Source organism: Schistocerca nitens, chromosome 10 (assembly GCF_023898315.1).
Source record: "Schistocerca nitens isolate TAMUIC-IGC-003100 chromosome 10, iqSchNite1.1, whole genome shotgun sequence".
NCBI classification, from domain to species: domain Eukaryota; kingdom Metazoa; phylum Arthropoda; class Insecta; order Orthoptera; family Acrididae; genus Schistocerca; species Schistocerca nitens.
In genome coordinates this window covers 14,874,730-14,893,776 of record NC_064623.1, presented here as the reverse complement: position 1 = coordinate 14,893,776, position 19,047 = coordinate 14,874,730, and the positions used below count along the sequence as shown (strand labels likewise).

The window sequence follows — 19,047 nt, the reverse complement described above, 5'->3', positions numbered from 1 at the left end:
GACGGGCCGCCTCGAGGCTGCCCTGGATGTTTCGGCGCACACGCTGCCTGCTCTCAGTGATGACCAAGTGGACGAATTCCATAGGGGGTCCAGCTCAGAAGTAGTAGTTACTGGTGTGGTTAGAGATCTGTTGAAGATCCCTCTGTTTTCAAAAATGTATGCAGACTCATTGGAAAGTGGAGCTGAGGTAGAGGACATTGTGAGCCTTTATGAAGCTTTTTTTGAAAGGAAATTGAAAAGATTGCACGAAGAGAAGTGGGGTGATAATTTATCCATACCTGGTAGAAGGAAAAAGGTGAAGAGGGAATGGCAGGAGCACGAGAAGCTGTTGGGGTTTCTTGCAGTGACACACCTTCTCCCTAGAATTGAAGTACCTAGGCGAGAGCAACAGTCCACTGTAGATCGAGAGGATCTCGTGAAGGCTGGAGTCATTTACCGATTTATTGATGATAAGCCAGTTTTCATTCACAGGACCTTTGCTGAGCATTTCTTAGCCAAGTGGTGCTTTACCGACGATGCAGCCAGTCAGTGTGGAAATGTGTACCGCAGTGCTCTTGCCGACAGCAGCTTGGAGTTTTTCGTCGAGTCTTTCGACAGAATAGCGAGTAGGGGCCGACCGCTCCTGACGGCAGTGATCAACGGCAGTGAGAGTGAGGTGAAATCGCTGCTAGAGAAGGGCGCTGAGCCCATGGAGAGGGATGAGATGGGACGCAGCTCACTGCATCTGGTACCAGCCTACACTGGCGACTCTTCGCTGCTGCGGCTGCTTGTAGAACGGCTGGAGGTGGCGGCGGTGACGAGGGACGGAGGATCGGCATCAGGGGCAGCAGAAGCAGCAGTGTCACGGGGAGCCGCGGAGGCGAAGTCAGTATCCGAGGTGGATGAGGCGCTGAGGTCCGTCGAACCCCACCGGGTGGCGACCGACTCGGATTCGGCAGAGGCTTCGGGGACACCTGGGGCGTGGGGTGTTGGGGAAGAGACGGGAGCAGTTGGTCGACTACAGTATGCGAAGGCGGTGTCTGAGGCGATGGGTGCGGAGGACGGGCTGCTGCACTGGACGCCACTGCGCTACGCCGCGGAGCGCCGGCGCTGGTGGGCAGTGCCTGCGCTTCTGGAGATGGGCGCCGAGATGCATCACCTGGGAGACTTCCAGCGCGGCCTGCACACACCTGAGGAGCTGTGGCGCGTTTTCAAAGAAAATGGATACAGAGCACTGTTCGATCATATACTTGGCAAGAATCAGTCCCAGATTGTCAAACAGACAAACGAAAACAAGACGCTTTTAGAGATCCAGGTAAAGTACACATATTTACTTTTTTGGGTTAACACAAAGCCTATTCCACAGGCTCCACAGAGAATATTCTATGAAGAGAAACAAATAAACCACATTTTAGGGCTATCTGCATCTGCATTATATAAAGATTTAACATATATCCTCTGCAAGCCAATGTGAAGTGTTTAGCAGAGAGTACTTAGCACGGAAGCACATGTTTCTTCCCATTCCAGGCAGGTATGGACACCAGAAAGAATTTATGCTTAAATGCCCTCTATAAATGGTGACATTACTCTAATCTCGTCTTCACGGTACGGGAGGGATATCTTGGGAGCTCAAGATTATTCATTTATTCTTTCCTTTGCATAATCTCTGGAAGTACTGTAATTGGGCTTTCGCGGGCTAATTTACATCCTTCTTCAAGAGTACGCAACATCAACTCTGTCAAACAAACCTGCGATTATTCGTGCCTCTCTTCTCTGTATACGTTGAATAACCCCTCCTGGTCCTACCTGTTATGGGTCCCATACACTTGACTAATATTCTAACATAACCCTCAGAGTTGACGCTTATGCAACATCATTTGATACATTTCTGCCATTTTCATACCAATAACCGAAAAACTGCTACCATCATTACCTGTGTCTGATCGTAAGTTATCATTCCGCTTCGCATTCCAACAATTTGTTACACCCAGGCATTTGTACAAGTAAAACCACTCAAGCTGTGACTCACTGATATTGTAGTCATAGGATACTATTTTCCTGAATTTTACGAACTGCACAATTCTACACTACCTCACATTTGAGACAAGACGCTAATCCTTGCACCACTTTGAAATCTTATCAACATCTGACAGGATGTCAGTGCAGCATATTTTACACAGTACTTTGCTGTAAACAAATGCATCATCTGCAAAGAGATTAGTGCTGTCTTGCAGCGTCGACGACGTGGGCCTCAACATATTTCGCTGGACCACATCTAAAGTTGTCTCTACTTCTGCCAATGACCGTCGATCTGAGGCAACATATTACATCCCTCCCACCAAGAAACCCTCAATCTAATAACAAATTTCGTTTGATGCCATTCTATATGCATTGACGTAGTACTGAATCCAAAGCTTTTCGGGCGTCAAGAAGTACTGCATTCGACTGGTTGTCTGGGTTCATAGCTTTCGGGGTATTATGTGAGAAAAATGCAACTTGGGTTTTTCATTATCAAATCGAAATCCATACCATAGACAGACACAATATCACAAAATAATGTATCAGTAAGGTGCATATTACGAGGTCCTTTGGGTTATTTGTTCCAAGACTTTTTGGTCAAAATTTTACAAGAGGTACGACCTCCAACAGCTGAGGCACTATATATCGAATGAACAGCAGGTAATGTCCCCCTGCGAAACAGAGTGGTAACTAATAAAATCCTATCAGTTATTGTTCTACAACTGCGACTCACAATTTCACTGTTGTTAGTTACCCCGAACAGAATACGATTTCGTTGTGCATAATTTTCCATATATATATATATATATATATATATATATATATATATATATATATATATATATATATATATATATATATATAGGGTCTTACAAAAAGGTATGGCCAAACTTTCAGGAAACATTCCTCACACACAAAGAAAGAAAATATGTTATGTGGACATGTGTCCGGAAACGCTTACTTTCCATCTTAGAGGTCATTTTATTACTTCTCTTCAAATCATATTAATCATGGAATGGAAACACACAGCAACAAAACGTACAAGCGTGACTTCAAACACTTTGTTACAGGAAATGTTCAAAATGTCCTCCGTTAGCGAGGATACATGCATCCACCCTCCGTCGCATGGAATCCCTGATGCGCTGATGCAGCCCTGGAGAATGGCGTATTGTATCACAGCCGTCCACAATACGAGCACGAAGAGTCTCTACATTTGGTACCGGGGTTGCGTAGACAAGAGCTTTCAAATGCCCCCATAAATGAAAGTCAAGAGCGTTGAGGTCAGGAGAGCGTGGAGGCCATGGAACTGGTCCGCCTCTACCAATCCATCGGTCACCGAATCTGTTGTTGAGAAGCGTACCAACACTTCGACTGAAATGTGCAGGAGCTCCATCGTGCATGAACCACATGTAGTGTCGTACTAGCAAATGTTCTAGCAACACAGGTAGAGTATCCCGTAAGAAATCATGATAACGTGCTCCATTGAGCGTAGGTGGAAGAACATACTGACGAAACTAAAATGAGCTCTAACATGGAAATTAAGCGTTTCCGGACACATGCCCACATAACATCTTTTCTTTATTTGTGTGTCAGGAATGTTTCCTGAAAGTTTGGCCGCACCTTTTTATAGATATTCTCTTTGTCGGAATATGTGGCGAAATACACATCGGGTTGAAAAACAAGTGGTAATAAACGTAGTTCACCTCGAAGAGCGACATCCATTAACATAACGCTCGAACCCCCTACACCCGCCCCGGGGCGGAAGGGATGCAATCTTAAAGTGGAACCCTTATTTTTTATTGCGGATTTGGATTCTCCGTGAAAAGTGAAAAAATATGTAATTTTTGTATGAAAAATTTCTTTCATTTCTTAATATATGGCGCTGTAATCGGCAAATATGGAAATGAATTGAGAATTGTTGCAAAACGGTATTATCTCAAACAAATACACATACGATTATGACAATTGAAGTCCTTTTTTGATATTTTTGATAATGCTATTATGTGAGACGTTCCACAGTCGAATGAAGTACAGACAGTGATCATGCACTGAGTACAAGGTCGGACTGTGCATGTTGCTTCAATGTTAACGATTGCAGGGAGGGGAGATATCACTGACGCGTATTTTGAGGCTCAAAGAAATGTTGACGAAGCTCAACAAAGGTATGATACTCCGTTCCCCGATAGGAATGTTCCGTCTGCAACGACGTTTCGCTCTATTGTCCACCTGTTTACTGAAACGGAAAGTGGTACAGCTAGAGAAAGAGTCCGACCGCTGCCTGTGACAAACCAAACTAACGCAGTGAATGTCTTAGCTGAGGTTGCTACAGATCCTCACATCTCGGCAATTTGCGCGAGGTTCAGGAATTTCGCAAAGAAGAGTTCTACGCACACTGCATGCACACAGATGGCATCGACTTCATTTATCGGTGCGCCGAGAACTGCACGGTGACGATTTTCATAGCCGCCTGAACTTCTGCAACTGGACACAGGAACTACTGGCAGTCAATGAGAATTTCATTTCACAATTACTTTTCGCAGGTCAACCCAATTTTACGAATCGTGGTCAGGTGAACCGACATAATATGCATTATTGGTCAGTGGAGAATCCCCACTGGGTAAGGCAAGTTGAACATCAACGCCCATGGAGTGTCAACGTTTGTTGCGGTATTTTAGGTACGCAGGTAACTGGCCCATACTTCATAGAAGGTAATCTGACTGCTCAAATTTACAGCGACATTGTGGATAATGTTCTACCGATACTAATGGACGATGTTCCACTTCAAACGAGACCGGATGAATGGTTTCAACACGATGGACGCCCAGCGCCTTATTCACGACTACCTCGAGAAGTTCCTAATCGAATCTATCATGGTCGATGGATTGGACGAGCAGGTCCTCTAAAGTGGGCTGCGCGACACCCCCTTTGACTTCTGCCGATTTTTGCATCCGGGGATGACGAAAAGAGACAGTTTACATGGATGTACCAACAACTCCCGAAGATATGCGGCAGCGAATTAGCAATGAATGCGCAAACATTAGCGCAGAGACACTAATACAAGTCGGATTGTCGTTCAGACACAGAGCTGCAGTGTGACAATTAGAGACTACAGACAACATTTCGAAATATGCTGCACTGAAACACTTGTGGGAGGCAAAGGGACTCACAGTAATCAAGCACCCCAAGATAGTGGGAGGCAATGGGACTCACCAAAATCAAGCATCTGAGATTGTGAGACGCAAGGGACCTCACCAAAATCAAGCATCCGAGATAGTGAGAGGCAATGGGACTCCCCAAAATGAAGCACCCAAGATAGTGAGAGGCCAGGGGTCTCACCAAAATCAAGCACCCGAGATTGTGAGAGGTAAGGGGGAACACCAAAATCAAGCACGATGAGATAGTGAGAGGCAATGGGACTCACCAAAATCAACAACCCCAAGATAGTGAGAGGCAAGGAGACTCACAGTAATCAAGCACCACGACATAGTGAGAGGCAATGGGACTCACCTTCAATCAAGAACCTGAGCTTGTGAGAGGCAAGGGGGCTCATTAATATCAAGCACCTCAAGGTATTGAGAGACAAGGGGACTTGCAGTAATTAAGCACCCGCCATAGTGAGAGGCAATGGGACTCACCAAAATCAAGGATCTGAGATTGTGAGAGACAAGGGGACTCACCACAATCAAGCACCCTAAGACAGTGAGAGGCAAGGGGTTTCACCAAAATCAAGCACCTGAGATTGTGAAAGGCAAGGGGCTCACCAAAATCAGGCACCCCAAGATAATGAGACTCAAGCGGACTCACAGTAATCGAGCACCCCGACATAGTGAGAGGCAATGGGACTCACCAAAATAAAGCATCTGAGATTCTGAGAGGCAAGGGGACTCACCAAAATCAAGCACCCCAAGACAGTGAGAGGCAAGTGGACTTACCAAAATCAAGCTCTCGAGATAGTGAGAGGCAATGGGACTCACCGAATTCAAGCACCCAAGATAGTAAGAGGCAAGGGATCTCACCAAAATCAAGAACCTGAGATTGTGAGAGGCAAGGGGGCTCACCAATATCAAGCACCTCAAGGTATTGAGAGACAATGGGACTCGCAGTAATCAAGCACCCTGACATAGTGAGTGGCAATGGGCCTCACCAAAATCAAGCATCCGAAACTGTGAGGGGCAAGGGGTCTCACCAAAATCAAGCACCTGAGATAGTGACAGGCAATGGTACTCACCAAAATCAAGCACCTGATAGTGAGAGGCAATGGGACTCACAAAAACCCAGCACACCAAGACAGTGAGAGGCAAAGGGGCCTCATCAAAATCAAGCATCGAAGATTGTGAGAGGCAAGTTACTCACCAAAATCAAGCACCCCAAGACACTGAGAGGCAAGGGGACTCACCAAAATCAAGCACCCAAGATAGTGAGAGGCAAGGGGCCTCAGCAAAAACAAGCACCTGAGACTGTGAGAGGCAAGGGGGCTCACCAACATCAAGCACCCCAAGACACTGAGAGGGAATGGGGCTCACCAAAATGAAGCACCGGAGACTGAGAGGCAAGGGGTCTCACCAAACTCAAGCACCTGAGATAGTGAGAGGCAATGGCACTCACCAAAACCAAGCACCTGAGAGTGTGAGAGGCAATGTGATTCACCAAAATCAAGTACCCAAGATAGTGAGAGGCAAGGGGACTCACAGTAATGGTTCAAATGGCTCTGAGCACTATGGGACTTAACATCTATGGCCATCAGTCCCCTAGAACTTAGAACTACTTAAACCTAACTAACCTAAGGACATCACACAACATCCAGTCATCACAAGGCAGAGAAAATCCCTGACCCCGCCGGGACTCACAGTAATCAAGCACCACGAGATAGTGAGAGGATTTGGGACTCACCAAAATCAAGCACTCGAGATAGTGAGAGGCAATAGGACTCACCAGAATCAAGCTCCCAAGATTGTGAGAGGGAAGGGGGTTCACCAAAATCAAGCTCCCAAGATTGTGAGAGGGAAGGGGGCTCTTCAAAATCAAGCACCCCAAGATAGTACAGGCAAGGGGACTCGCAGTAATCAAGCACCACGAGATAGTGTGAGGCAAGGGGGCTCACCAAAATTTCGTTAGTGGATGCGTGGCAGCAATCAAGTACCACGAGGTAGTGAGAGGCAAGGGGGCTCACCAAAATTTCGTGAGTCGATCCTTGGCACTCGTCCAGGGTATCGTCATGAAAACGTCATGGCTGAAACATACAATTATTGCGTAGCAAACGACGGAAGCCATGACGAGGCTTAGAGAAGCCAATGCGCCAGGACGTGAGATGTATGTGGCCAGTGAAGGGTTGTGGTGTTGTCAGCGGGTGCTGTGGCGACTCTCAGCGTCGCACGGCCGCTGGAACGGTGACGGCAGTAGCTCGCCGATGACGCTCCCTCCATCAGGCGGGGGCGGGCTAGAGACTTTGTAAAATGTAAACTTTCACGGCCGGAAATGACACAATTAACAAAATATTCCTGGCCATCATGCTACAGTCGAATGAATTTCACATCGAAACACAACGTTTCGTCATCATTTTCGAAGGACACTTTCATGGCGGACCGCAGCTTTTTTCGGGTTTATTCGATTTGCACCCTCGCTCGCTACTCACGGCAGTAAAATTCTTTGCTCCCGTGCAGTGGCGTGCCATCACGTGGTTTGAACATAAGAGTGCAAATGGGCGCTATTGGTTGCCGTTCTCCGCCATTGATAGGACACCATGGTGGAAAACTTGTACACGTCCTCTCCAGAAGCCGGATCCAGACGTCAACCAATTTCACTCTCTCCTCCGTCCTGTTGAAATATCTGGTGCATTTGACAATGTCTATGGCCTCTCTGAATGGCCTTTCATGGAACCCGCTTGTCGCTGCGAGTACTTGAGCCCTACCAAAATGAAAGTAATGGTCTTTTGGCTGCAAAACATGTTCCGCAAATCTCTTCCCGCGATTGCGACCATGATTGGCCAAGTTTAGGTGATCCTGCATCTCCCGGGTTGATTTCCAGATTACCGCGATGTTCTGTTTTTTCACGATTTTCCCTTTGCGGTCAGTAAATTACCTACTGAAAGGCAGGAAAACTTTCGATTTCAAAGGATCGCTCTGACGTTTGCCTGGCGGTCTTCAGGATCTTTTTACCTCTCATTATTCTGGAGCAATACGTTGCTGAGGTGTTTTAATTCCCCGCAAGCAGGTCTGCTTCACAGATGTTCCTTGCTTTATCCGACAACGTTTTTATAATGCCACGCTTCTGTCGTCGATCGTGGTTCGAATCTTGGTGTCGGTAACAGTCTCCGAGCGTGGGTTCTCTGTAAACTGTGTGGCCTCAGCTACCATCTTCTCCCTTGAAAAGTAGCACACCAAGAGAAGTTAATCTTCTGCCTGCAGCTTCCTCCATGGTAAATGGAAATGGGCGTTTGGTGTCATTGGCCGGGAGGCCCCTTACGGGGCAGGTCCGACCGCCTTGGTGCAGGTCTTATTACATTTGGCGCCACACTGGGCGACCTGCGCGCCGGATGGGGATGAAATGATGATGAAGACAACACGGCACCCAGTCCCTGAGCGGAGAAAATCCGCGACCCAGTCGGGAATCGCACCCGGGCCCGGAGGACGGCAATCCGTCACGCTGACCACTCAGTTATCGGGGCGGACTTTCCTCCATAGTAAACTGAATCTTCGGATTAACACCGTTGAGATGTTTGTGAAAATGAGCTAGTTCCTCTCCGCCATGCCTCCACAAAACAAACATATCATCTACGTAGCGGAACCAAATATTCGGTTTTTTGTTGGCACCTTCCAGTGCCTACTTCTCGAATTTTTCCATAATAAAATTCGCTATGGTTGGATTTGATGGTCTCCCTATAACCACGCCATTCAGCTGTTCACGGAACTCATCGTTCCGTTTGAAATAGGTGGTCGTGAGGCGGCGAAAACTCCGATTCAGCTGTTGTAACATCTCGTGGAGATGAAGCATAGTAAATAACGATGCAACATCAAAATTAAGTATTCCCGAAATCTCATAGAACAACTAATGTGTCCTCTGGCTGGACCACTATGCGAATTAATTTACTGATAAAATGTGCCGAATTCTTGGTATAGGAGTCCGGCCGGCCCACGTATGGTAGTAATAATGTTATCAAAGACTTGACAATTAAATGTGTGTGTTAACCAATGGCACTCACTATAGGTCTCATCGGTACATGTTTTTTTTTTTTTTTTTTTTTTTTTTTTTTTTTTTTTTTTGCGTCCTCGGCAATCCATAGGCTGGTGGTGGTGGCCAACTGAACTGAACTGACTCTTCTGTACGCTCTGTTGGACAGAGGACGTTTTATCAGCCGTGTAACAGTTCTAATAACTTTGTCAGTTTTCTCTACGTCTGCTGATCTACTAAGTCGTTAATCTTACTACAGTAGTTGGGCACATCTAAAACAAGCCTCGCATTTCACTTGTTAGAGGAGAAAATGATAATGCTGTCGTCCTGATTCAGGCGTTTATGGCATTCCTCTCACCCACAGTTAAATTACTTTTTGGAGGCTTTGGGTGGGCCAATACTTCCACAGCACTGCGAATGCCTGCTTCCACACTGGCCTTTAGTTCTTCCGTGGGCACAACTCGCGGACTGATGGCAATGGCAAATCCGTTAATCATATCAACAGATTTTCCATAACTGTCTTATCTTTTCCTTTTAAATACTGTACTTTTTCATGTAATACAGATGCATTGATGGATACCTTGTGGAAAAGGTCTCCACTCGCTCCCTCTCAATTAGGACACCCAAACTGACAATCAATAATCCTTTTCACAGATTCACTTTGTCATGGCCAAAATTACCCACAGCCACCAGAAGCGTGAAATCTCCATTTACTTCCGGCATACGTGCAATGCTTCTATGTAAAAAACAATGTGAAGTATCTATTTCGTCACTGTGTTCCAATTCCTCTATAATATACAAAACATCATTTGGTAGATCTGTATCCACACTCTATGAGAGCAATTTTCCCATACCTATTGATACTTTATCATGCAAACTGAGCTTTAATGAACGTGAATGCAGTTTACTTGGTTCCACCTTCATGACTTCAACGGTGTGCAGTAGAAGATCAACTTTTGCATGATGCTCATACATACAATCCGGCCTTAGGATTGTACAGTACACCCCACCCTCCCACCCCCCCAATTGCGTGGGGCAATACTTCCATATATTCCTGAACACTCCCTACTCTAGTAGAGAAACTGTCCAATGTTGCTACGAGTGATGCCACAAGATTGTCCCCTACTCCACACAATCTATATCATGGAGAACTCATTCCCTCCCTACCCAGCAGGTCTAGAGTAGTCGCTGACACATGACTTCCTGTGCCCACTAAAAACTTACGTTGCATTCCTTTCATCACACCGACCAAGTAACAATCTTGCCTTTACATACGCCTTTGCAGCATTATGCTTTACTGGGAATGTCATCTGGCAGTTTATGAATTCCTGTTGCCGTTTAACGAACTCTTACATCATTGTCCACTTTGCATTTTATGTCAGGACCCAACACCTAATGCACCACCTCCCCACACTCACAGTATTGTGATTGGCAGAATTATTTACGAGTACAGACCACATGTCCACACCTATAAAAGCTCTGTTTATCCTGCATCCAAGTTGTTAAGTCAGCTTCCGTCAGTGCCATAGCAGTCTTAAGGGGGGTAGGACATCAAACGGGCCGACTTGGAGCAGGAGACGCACCACAGGACATTTTATTTTCTACTGTCTATACTTTTACAAATAAATTCATAAAACTTTGTCAGCATGACCAGGAAGGATTCAGAATTCACACTCATTGCAGTGGAAGTGCAAAAACATACCAAAATAATTTTTTTTTAGATATGAAATTTCATCATTTTTTCACTTACTGTTGGCTGCATTTGTTGCTATAGGTGCATTTTTCTTCACAAGTAAGAGAGATTCTTCGATGAATTTTGCACAGCATACAAACCATACTTGCAGTTTTATGAAACTCTAGAATTTTCCAAATCTATTAAAAACTGTGGTGAAAATTGAGATAATTAACAACAAAATTTGATTTTTTTCTAAACATAAAGTTTAAAACGTAACAGCTCATTCATTTTTTCATAAATTAAATAGATTCTAGAGTTTCAGACACCTGTAAGCATGGCTTGTATGCTGGGCAAAATTCATCGAACAGTCTCTCTTACTTATGAAGAAAAATGTACCTATAGTAACAAATGCAGCCAATAGTAAGTGAAAAAATGATGAAATTTGACATGTAAAAAAAATTATTTTGTTATGTTTTTGAACTTCCGCTGCTACGAGTGTCAATCCTGAATCCTTCCTGGTCATGCTGACAAAGTTTTATGAATTTACTTGTAAAAGTATAGACAGTGGAAATTAAAATGTCCTGTGGTGCCTCTCCTGCTCCAAGTCGGCCGGTTTGACGTCCTGTCCCCAATTTAATGGCAGTAGCCAAATCCTTTGGATTCTCCATCTGTAGCCTCCTCAACAAATCAGGTGCAAGTCCTCTCAAAAACACATCTAACAGTCTGTGTTCTGCAGGTTGCAGAATTATTTTATCCGCATCCTAGGTTAACTAACAAGTAGTGCATTCATTTGCCTACTTGTGTCCAAGAATATTTCCACTGACTCGTTTCGCTTTTGGGGCATCTCGTTAAATTATTCCCCAAATAATCTAGTGTTATGCTGCCTGCAGAATCGCAATTGGAGTCCGTTCCTGAGTTGTTCAGTTGTGTATGCCTTATTCAGCCCTTCATGATACATATATGCCTTTGCCTCACTCAGTAGCTATAGCTTGGTGATGTGCAAATGTACGTCATCTGACCAACTACCCAGACTTCCAATAGCTTCCAGATAGTGACACATCCTCAGTCAGTTTACTCCCCCCGTCCACCCCCCCCCCCAAAAAAAAAAGAGCCACTGTTCTAGTTGCAATAGGATCGAGAGAAGGAACACAAATGAAGTTCTTACCTCTACTGCCCCAGCTAGTTAACCCTGTATCATGATTGGTCACAGCCCATCGAGACTCCGATAACGTGCCTTGTACCCATACTGTCAGCTTGCGCTACAGGCTTCCTGCATGTACTGGGTGATCAAAAAGTTAGTATAAATTTGAAAACTTAATAAAGCACGGAATAATGTAGATAGAGAGGTAAAAATTGACACACGTGCTTGGAATGATATGGGATTTTATTAGAAACAAAAAAAAAAGTATTGCTAGGCGCGTGAAAGATTCCTTGCACGCGTCGTTTGGTGATGATCGTGTGCTCAGCCGCCACTTTCGTCATGCTTGGCCTCCCATGTCCCCAGACCTCAGTCCGTGCGATTATTGGCTTTGGGGTTACCTGAAGTCGCAAGTGTATCGTGATCGACCGACATCTCTAGTGATGCTGTAAGACAACTTCCGACGCCAATGCCTCACCATAACTCCGGACATGCTTTACAGTGCTATTCACATCATTATTCCTCGACTACAGCTATTGTTGACGAATGATGGTGGACATATTGAGCATTTCCTGTAAAGAACATCATCTTTGCTTTGTCTTACTTTGTTATGCTAGTTATTGCTGTTCTGATCAGATGAAGCGCCATGTGTCGGACATTTTTTGAACTTTTGTATTTTTTTGGTTCTAATAAAACCCCATGTCATTCCAAGCATGTGTGTCAATTTGTACTTCTCTAGCTACATTATTCCGTGATTTATTCAGTTTTCAAATATTTTAATTTATACTGACTTTTTAATCACCCGGTACATAGCGATATGTGTGCCAAATTACGATGTTGACGCTTCACTGGTGATAAATAGTACTCTGTACAATAAACTGTAACAAATCTGCAGGTCCCTCAGGTTTCACTAAATATGCTTTGAAATTCCTAACACGTCAATTCTATCCAGTCTAGTAGTGTACAAGAACAGAGAAACAGAGGCTACAAAAATATCAAGCCCACTTACCAAAACATTACTGTTGAAATGTACATTGCAGTTGGAGATGACGTCCTGAATGCAACTGCAGACATCAGTATTTTTAGTGGTACAATTTAAAGAGGCCAGGAGTGACAGGCCTCTGTGGTGGGTGTTGGAACTGGGTTGGCGGAGGTCAGGCAACCAGTAGAATACCACCACATCGTTGCTAAAACATTCATTGACGGCTCAGCAAACTACAGCTGACGTAAGACTGCTCATAGAGGTTGATGCCCCGGAACTTAAGCTGTGTATGGCTGGAAAATGGGTGAAGGTGTCGGCAGACAGCCTGGCAACACATGTCCAGCCAAACAATGATGGCGAGGACGCTGACTCCGGCAGCTGGAGGCACCCTACAAGAGGGAGCCTTGCTACTCAGACCGGGCATGTCGAGGCATGCGGAAGCATGGTGTGAGTGAGCCGGCTCCCAGAAAAAGTGTGTGCGCATGCGAGTAGAGGTAGGCAGCGTGGAGTTTGCTCGTACAGGCGATAGCGACTGAACTGCTGCACGAGCCCGGGCTCAGACTGCAGACCACCAGGGCAGGGTGGCAGCAGTTGAAGCAGGCGCGCAGTTGGCATGCCGGCTCGAGGTCGCAAAGTCAGCAGCGTGCACCTCAGTTCTCACAGCAGGGCCACATATAGCACTGGCAGAGCCCGTACGTGGTGATTTGTTGATCCACATAGACATACAGACTCATAGACTCTCACAGGTTCTCCCTTGTAGCTGGTGGCTAGTGGATTGTAATGCACCTGTCTAGAAATGTATTGTATTTACACTGACATGACAAATGTCAGGGGATGCCTGCTAATATCTTTTCTGACATCCTTCTGCCTGGCACAGTGCTGCAACTCTATGTGAAATGGACTCAACAAGTCCATGGAAGTCCCCTACAGAAATACTAAGGCCCCGCAGCATCTATAGGCATCTATAACTTCGAAAGCGTTGCTGTGGCAGGATGTAGTGCACGAACTCACCTCTCCACTGTGTCCCAAAAATAATCGATGCGTTTCCATGTTGGGCGATGAGGGATGCCAAATCATTCGGTCGAATTGTTCGGAATGTTCTTCTAACCGTTCGTGGTCAATTGTGGCCTGGTGAAATGACGTCGTTGTCTGAGAACACGGAGTACATGAAGGGCCACAAGTGGTCTGCTGGTAGCTGAACACAAGCATTTCCAGTAAATGATAGTTTCAGTTGGACCAGAAGAGCTGGTCCATCCCATGTAAACCCAGCCAACACCATTATGGAGCAAACATCAGCTGCACAGTGCCTTGTTGACAGCTTGAGTCCATGGCTTCATTGTGTCTCCGCCACACTCCAACTCTAGCATTACCTCTTCCCAACTGAAATCGTGACTGAACTGACAGTTGTCGCTACTCTATCCTGTGCAAGCTTCTTCATCTCCCAGTACCTACTGGAACCTACATCTTTCTGAATCTCCTTAGTGTATTCATCTCTTGGTCTCCCTATACGATATTTACCCTCCTGATGCCCTCCAATACTAAATTGGTGATCCTTTGATGCCTCAGAACATGTCCTACCAACCGATCCCATCTTCTAGTCAAGTTGTGCCACCAAATCCTCTTCTCACGTATTCTATTCAGTACCTCCTCATTAGTTACATGATCTGCCCATCAAATCTTCAGCACTCTTCTGTAGCACAGCTTCTATTCTCTTCTTGTCCAAACTATTTATCGACCATGTTTCACTTCCATACATGGCTACGCTCCATACAAATACTTTCAGAAACGACTTCCTGACGTTTAAATCTATACTCGATGTTAACAAATTTCTCTTCTTCAGAAACGCTTTCCTTACCATTGCCAGTCTACATTTTATACCCTCTCTACTTCGACCATCATCAGTTATTTTGCTCCCCAAATAGCAAAAGTCACCTACTACTTTAAGTGTCTAATTTCGTAATCTAATTCCCTCAGCATCACACGACTGAATTCGACTACATTGCATTATCTTCGTTTTTCTTTTGTTGATGTTCATCTTATATCCTCCTTTCAAGACACTGTCCATTACGTTCATCTGCTCTTGCAAGTCCTTTGGTGTCTCTGACAGAATTACAATGTCGTCGGCGAACCTCAAAGTTTTTATTTCTTCTCCATGGATTTTAATACCTGCACCGAATTTTTCTTTTGTTTCTTTTACTGCTTGCTCAACATACAGATTGAACAACATTGGGGATAGGCTGCAACCCTGTCTCACTCCCTTCACCCAACTGCTTCCCTTTCATGCCCCTCAACTCTTATAACTGCCATCTGGTTTCTGTACAAATTGTAAATAGCCTTTCGCCCCCTGTATTTTACCCCTGCCATCTTTAGAATTTGAAAGAAAGTCTTCCAGTCAACCTTGTCGAAAGCTTTCTCTAAGTCTACAAATGCTAGAAACGTAGGTTTACATTTCATTAATCTGTCTTCTAAAATAAGTCGTAGGGCCAGCATTGCCTCACGTGCTCCAATATTTCTACGGAATCCAAACTCATCTTCCCCGAGATCGGGTTCTACCAGTTTTTCCATTCGTCTGTAAAGAATTTGCGTTTGTATTTTGCAGCCGTAAACTGTCTCATACATCTTGCTCACCAGGTGGTAGAGTTTTGTCAGGGCTGGCTCTCCCAAGGCTGTCAGTAGTTCTAATGGAATGTTGTCTACTCCTGGGGCCTTGCTTCGACTTAGGTCTTTCAGTGCTCTGTCGGACTCTTCACTAGGCCATCGTTTTCCAGTCGTCTGCAGTCCAACCGATATGGTTACCAAGTCAAGAGAGGCGCTGCACGGGGTGTTAGCAAAAGCACTCGCGTCGGTTATTTGCAGGGGTAGCCCATTAACGCCAAATTCCTCCACACCGTTCAAACGGTTACGTTCGCCGTACGTCCCTAGTATTGCTTGTCTGTCAGCACTGACAACTCTACGCGAATACCGCCGCTCTCGGTCGTTAAGTGAAGGACCTCAGCCACCGTATTGTCCGTGGTGAGAGACAAAGCCTGTAATGGGGTATTCTCGGCACACTCTTGAGGCTGTGGATCTCGGAGTATTGCGTTTCCTGACGATTTCCGAAACGGAATGTCCCACGCCGTCAGAGCCCTGACTAATTTTAAAAGTAAAAGTAATGGAGAACTTAAGAAATACCCTCAGACTTCAAGAAGAATATAATAATTCCGATCCCAAAGAAAGCAGGTGCTGACAGATGTGAAAATTACCGAACAATTAGTTTAATAAGTCACGGATGCAAAATACTAACGCGTATTCTCTACAGACGAATGGAAAAACTGGTAGAAGCTGACCTCGGGGAAGATCAGTTTGGATTCCGTAGAAATATTGGAACACGTGAGGCAATACTGACCCTACGACTTATATTAGAAGCTAGATTAAGGAAAGGCAAACCTACGTTTCTAGCATTTGTAGACTTAGAGAAAGCTTTTGACAATGTTGACTGGAATACTCTCTTTCAAATTCTGAAGGTAGCAGGGGTAAAATACAGGGACCGAAAGGCTATTTACAAGAAACCAGATGGCAGTTATAAGAGTCGAAGGACATGAAAGGGGTGCAGTGGTTGGGAAGGGAGTGAGACAGGGTTGTAGCCTCTCCCCGATGTTATTCAATCTGTATATTGAGCAAGCAGCAAAGGAAACAAAAGAAATGTTCGGAGTAGGTATTAAAATCCGTGGAGAAGAAATAAAAACTTTGAGGTTCACCGATGACATTGTAATTCTGTCGGAGACAGCAAAGGACTTGCAAGAGCAGTTGAACGGAATGGACAGTGTCATGAAAGGAGGGTATAAGATGAACATCAACAAAAGCAAAACGAGGATAATGGAATGTAGTCGAATTAAGTCAGGTGACGCTGAGGGAATTAGATTAGGAAATGAGACACTTAAAGTATTAAAGGAGTTTTGCTATTTCGGGAGCAAAATAACTGATGATGGTCGAAGTAGAGAGGATATAAAATGTAGACTGGCTATGGCAAGGAAAGCGTTTCTGAAGAAGAGAAATTTGTTAACATCGAGTATAGATTTCAGTGTCAGTAAAAGTATTTGTATGGAGCGTAGCCATGTATGGAAGTGAAACATGGACGATAACTAGTTTGGACAAGAAGAGAATAGAAGCTTTCGAATTGTGGTGCTGCAGAAGAATGCTGAAGATTAGATGGGTAGATCATATAACTAATGAGGAGGTATTGAATAGGATTGGGGAGAAGAGAAGTGTGTGGCACAACTTGACTAGAAGAAGGGATCGGTTGGTAGGACATGTTCTGAGCCATCAAGGGATCCCCAGTTTAGTACTGGAGGGCAGCGTGGAGGGTAAAAATCGTAGAGGGAGACCAAGAGATGAATACACTAAACACATTCAGAAGGATGTAGTTTGCTGTAAGTACTGGGAGATGAAAAAGCTTGCACAGGATAGAGTAGCATGGAGAGCTGCATCAAACCAGTCTCAGGACTGAAGACCACAACAACAACAAGAAATACAGGCCCTAGCGTTTGATGTATCTTCAGTATATTGAAAATTGGAGTGAAAATGTCACGGAAATCTTAGGAATTATAGTCTCGGGAACGCAATAAGCATACTAAACTGATAGCACAGAGGTTTCCGGCTGCCAGGCATCACATTGTACACTGTAACTTAAGCTGATATCTCATCTTTCACGTGCTTATCTGGCTTCTCCGAAGAGCATTAAATATAGCTCAAAAGGAATTCTAAAGCAGCTTTGCTCATTTATTTACCTTTTGAACACTTCGTCTTCTGTCGACAGGACTTTTTGAAAAGATGAGACCTCGCCTGCTGTAAGTCCTTCATCTACAGGCCTATAAAAAAGGGAACTGGAGCTAAAACGGTCTTTTCTTTGGCACTGTGTTGAGTTCAGTGCCAGCAGAAAATTGAATCCCTTTTGTGGAATCACTTGCTGGGCTCCGTGGGAGGTGTGGGTGTATGCACGTGCGAGATGTCGTTGCCTGTATAAATGTCGCTTAGCAAGGGCCCACTTGTCTTTTTGCGCTAATATTATCAGGACGTTTCATCTTGTTCAAAGTTCTCGGCAGATGTCCATGAGTGACGGACTGCGCGTGTAGAATTCTTCAAAAACATAATGACCTTGAAAGCAGAGACCAATACCATGCTAACATATTTTACAATATTTCTCGTTATATACGTATACGCGGTCACATTTCTTTCGCCAGATGAAAAGTAAGTGGGAACATTTGGTATAGTACCATTTGCAAGGCTGTTATATTTGAGTTTCACATGTACAAAAATAATTCCCAGACAATATTGGTTTCTCGTAGATGTCTTCACTTAATTTCTCTTTGACGCCTGCTTCTCTTAACATTCTTCATCAAAGTGGTGGTTGAAATCTGCTGCCGAGGCAGTGCGAATTCAATAGCTAATCCTTTTTTTTTTTCACTGAACCGAGTTGTTATCTTTGTTACGCAGGTTGGAGTATCTATCGCGTGTGTGGAGATGTCTCGAATGCAGTTCACAGAAATCGGGTTTGAAGCTGAAAGCAATGGTCATATTGAGGTAAGTCCAAACTAACAGCAAATGTTCTCGTTCCAGACTAAATAATATTCTTTATGCTGGCTTTTAAACGAAAAATTCACTTTGCCTATAAAAAAATTGTATCATGATGTGAGTATTGACTGGTGAATACGCCTGATATTTGTCGTGAGCAACTAGATAGCCCCGCTTTCAATCTTAGTTAAGTGGTGAAGACTTTGTTATATACAGGATGGGGCAAATGAAAGAGGCCCCTTGCGACTGGACGTGAGTGTATGCATACAACCACAGCCTGTGGCGCGCACACCACATGTGCACCGGCCACGTGATTCACACCGATTCATAGCGTAGTGCGGGCCGCGTCGTGGAAACGGTGGGGTCAGTTGTCTGCTGAGTAGTTTGACGGTGTAAAAGTGCTAGTAAAGAGTTGCCACGCAACGCTAAGTCCGAAAATGGAGTCAGACTGGATCTGTTTTGAACAAGTCAAAAGAATTCCGAAACGTGCCCACACACCAGAAAATGTGGCTGCAGTTCAGCTGAAAATGCTTCAGA

At 44.7% G+C, this 19,047-nt stretch overlaps 1 protein-coding gene across 1 annotated transcript in view; it reads left to right on the top strand.

Annotated features, from left to right (window-relative positions):
• The window catches only part of LOC126209803 (uncharacterized), a 254,717-nt gene that overhangs the window by 216,821 nt on the left and 18,849 nt on the right, over window positions 1-19,047 (top strand). Inside the window, exon 2 of the mRNA XM_049938939.1 lies at window positions 18,433-18,519. Within this exon, the coding sequence (XP_049794896.1) occupies window positions 18,433-18,519 (87 nt within the window). The remainder of the gene's footprint in view (window positions 1-18,432; window positions 18,520-19,047) is intronic.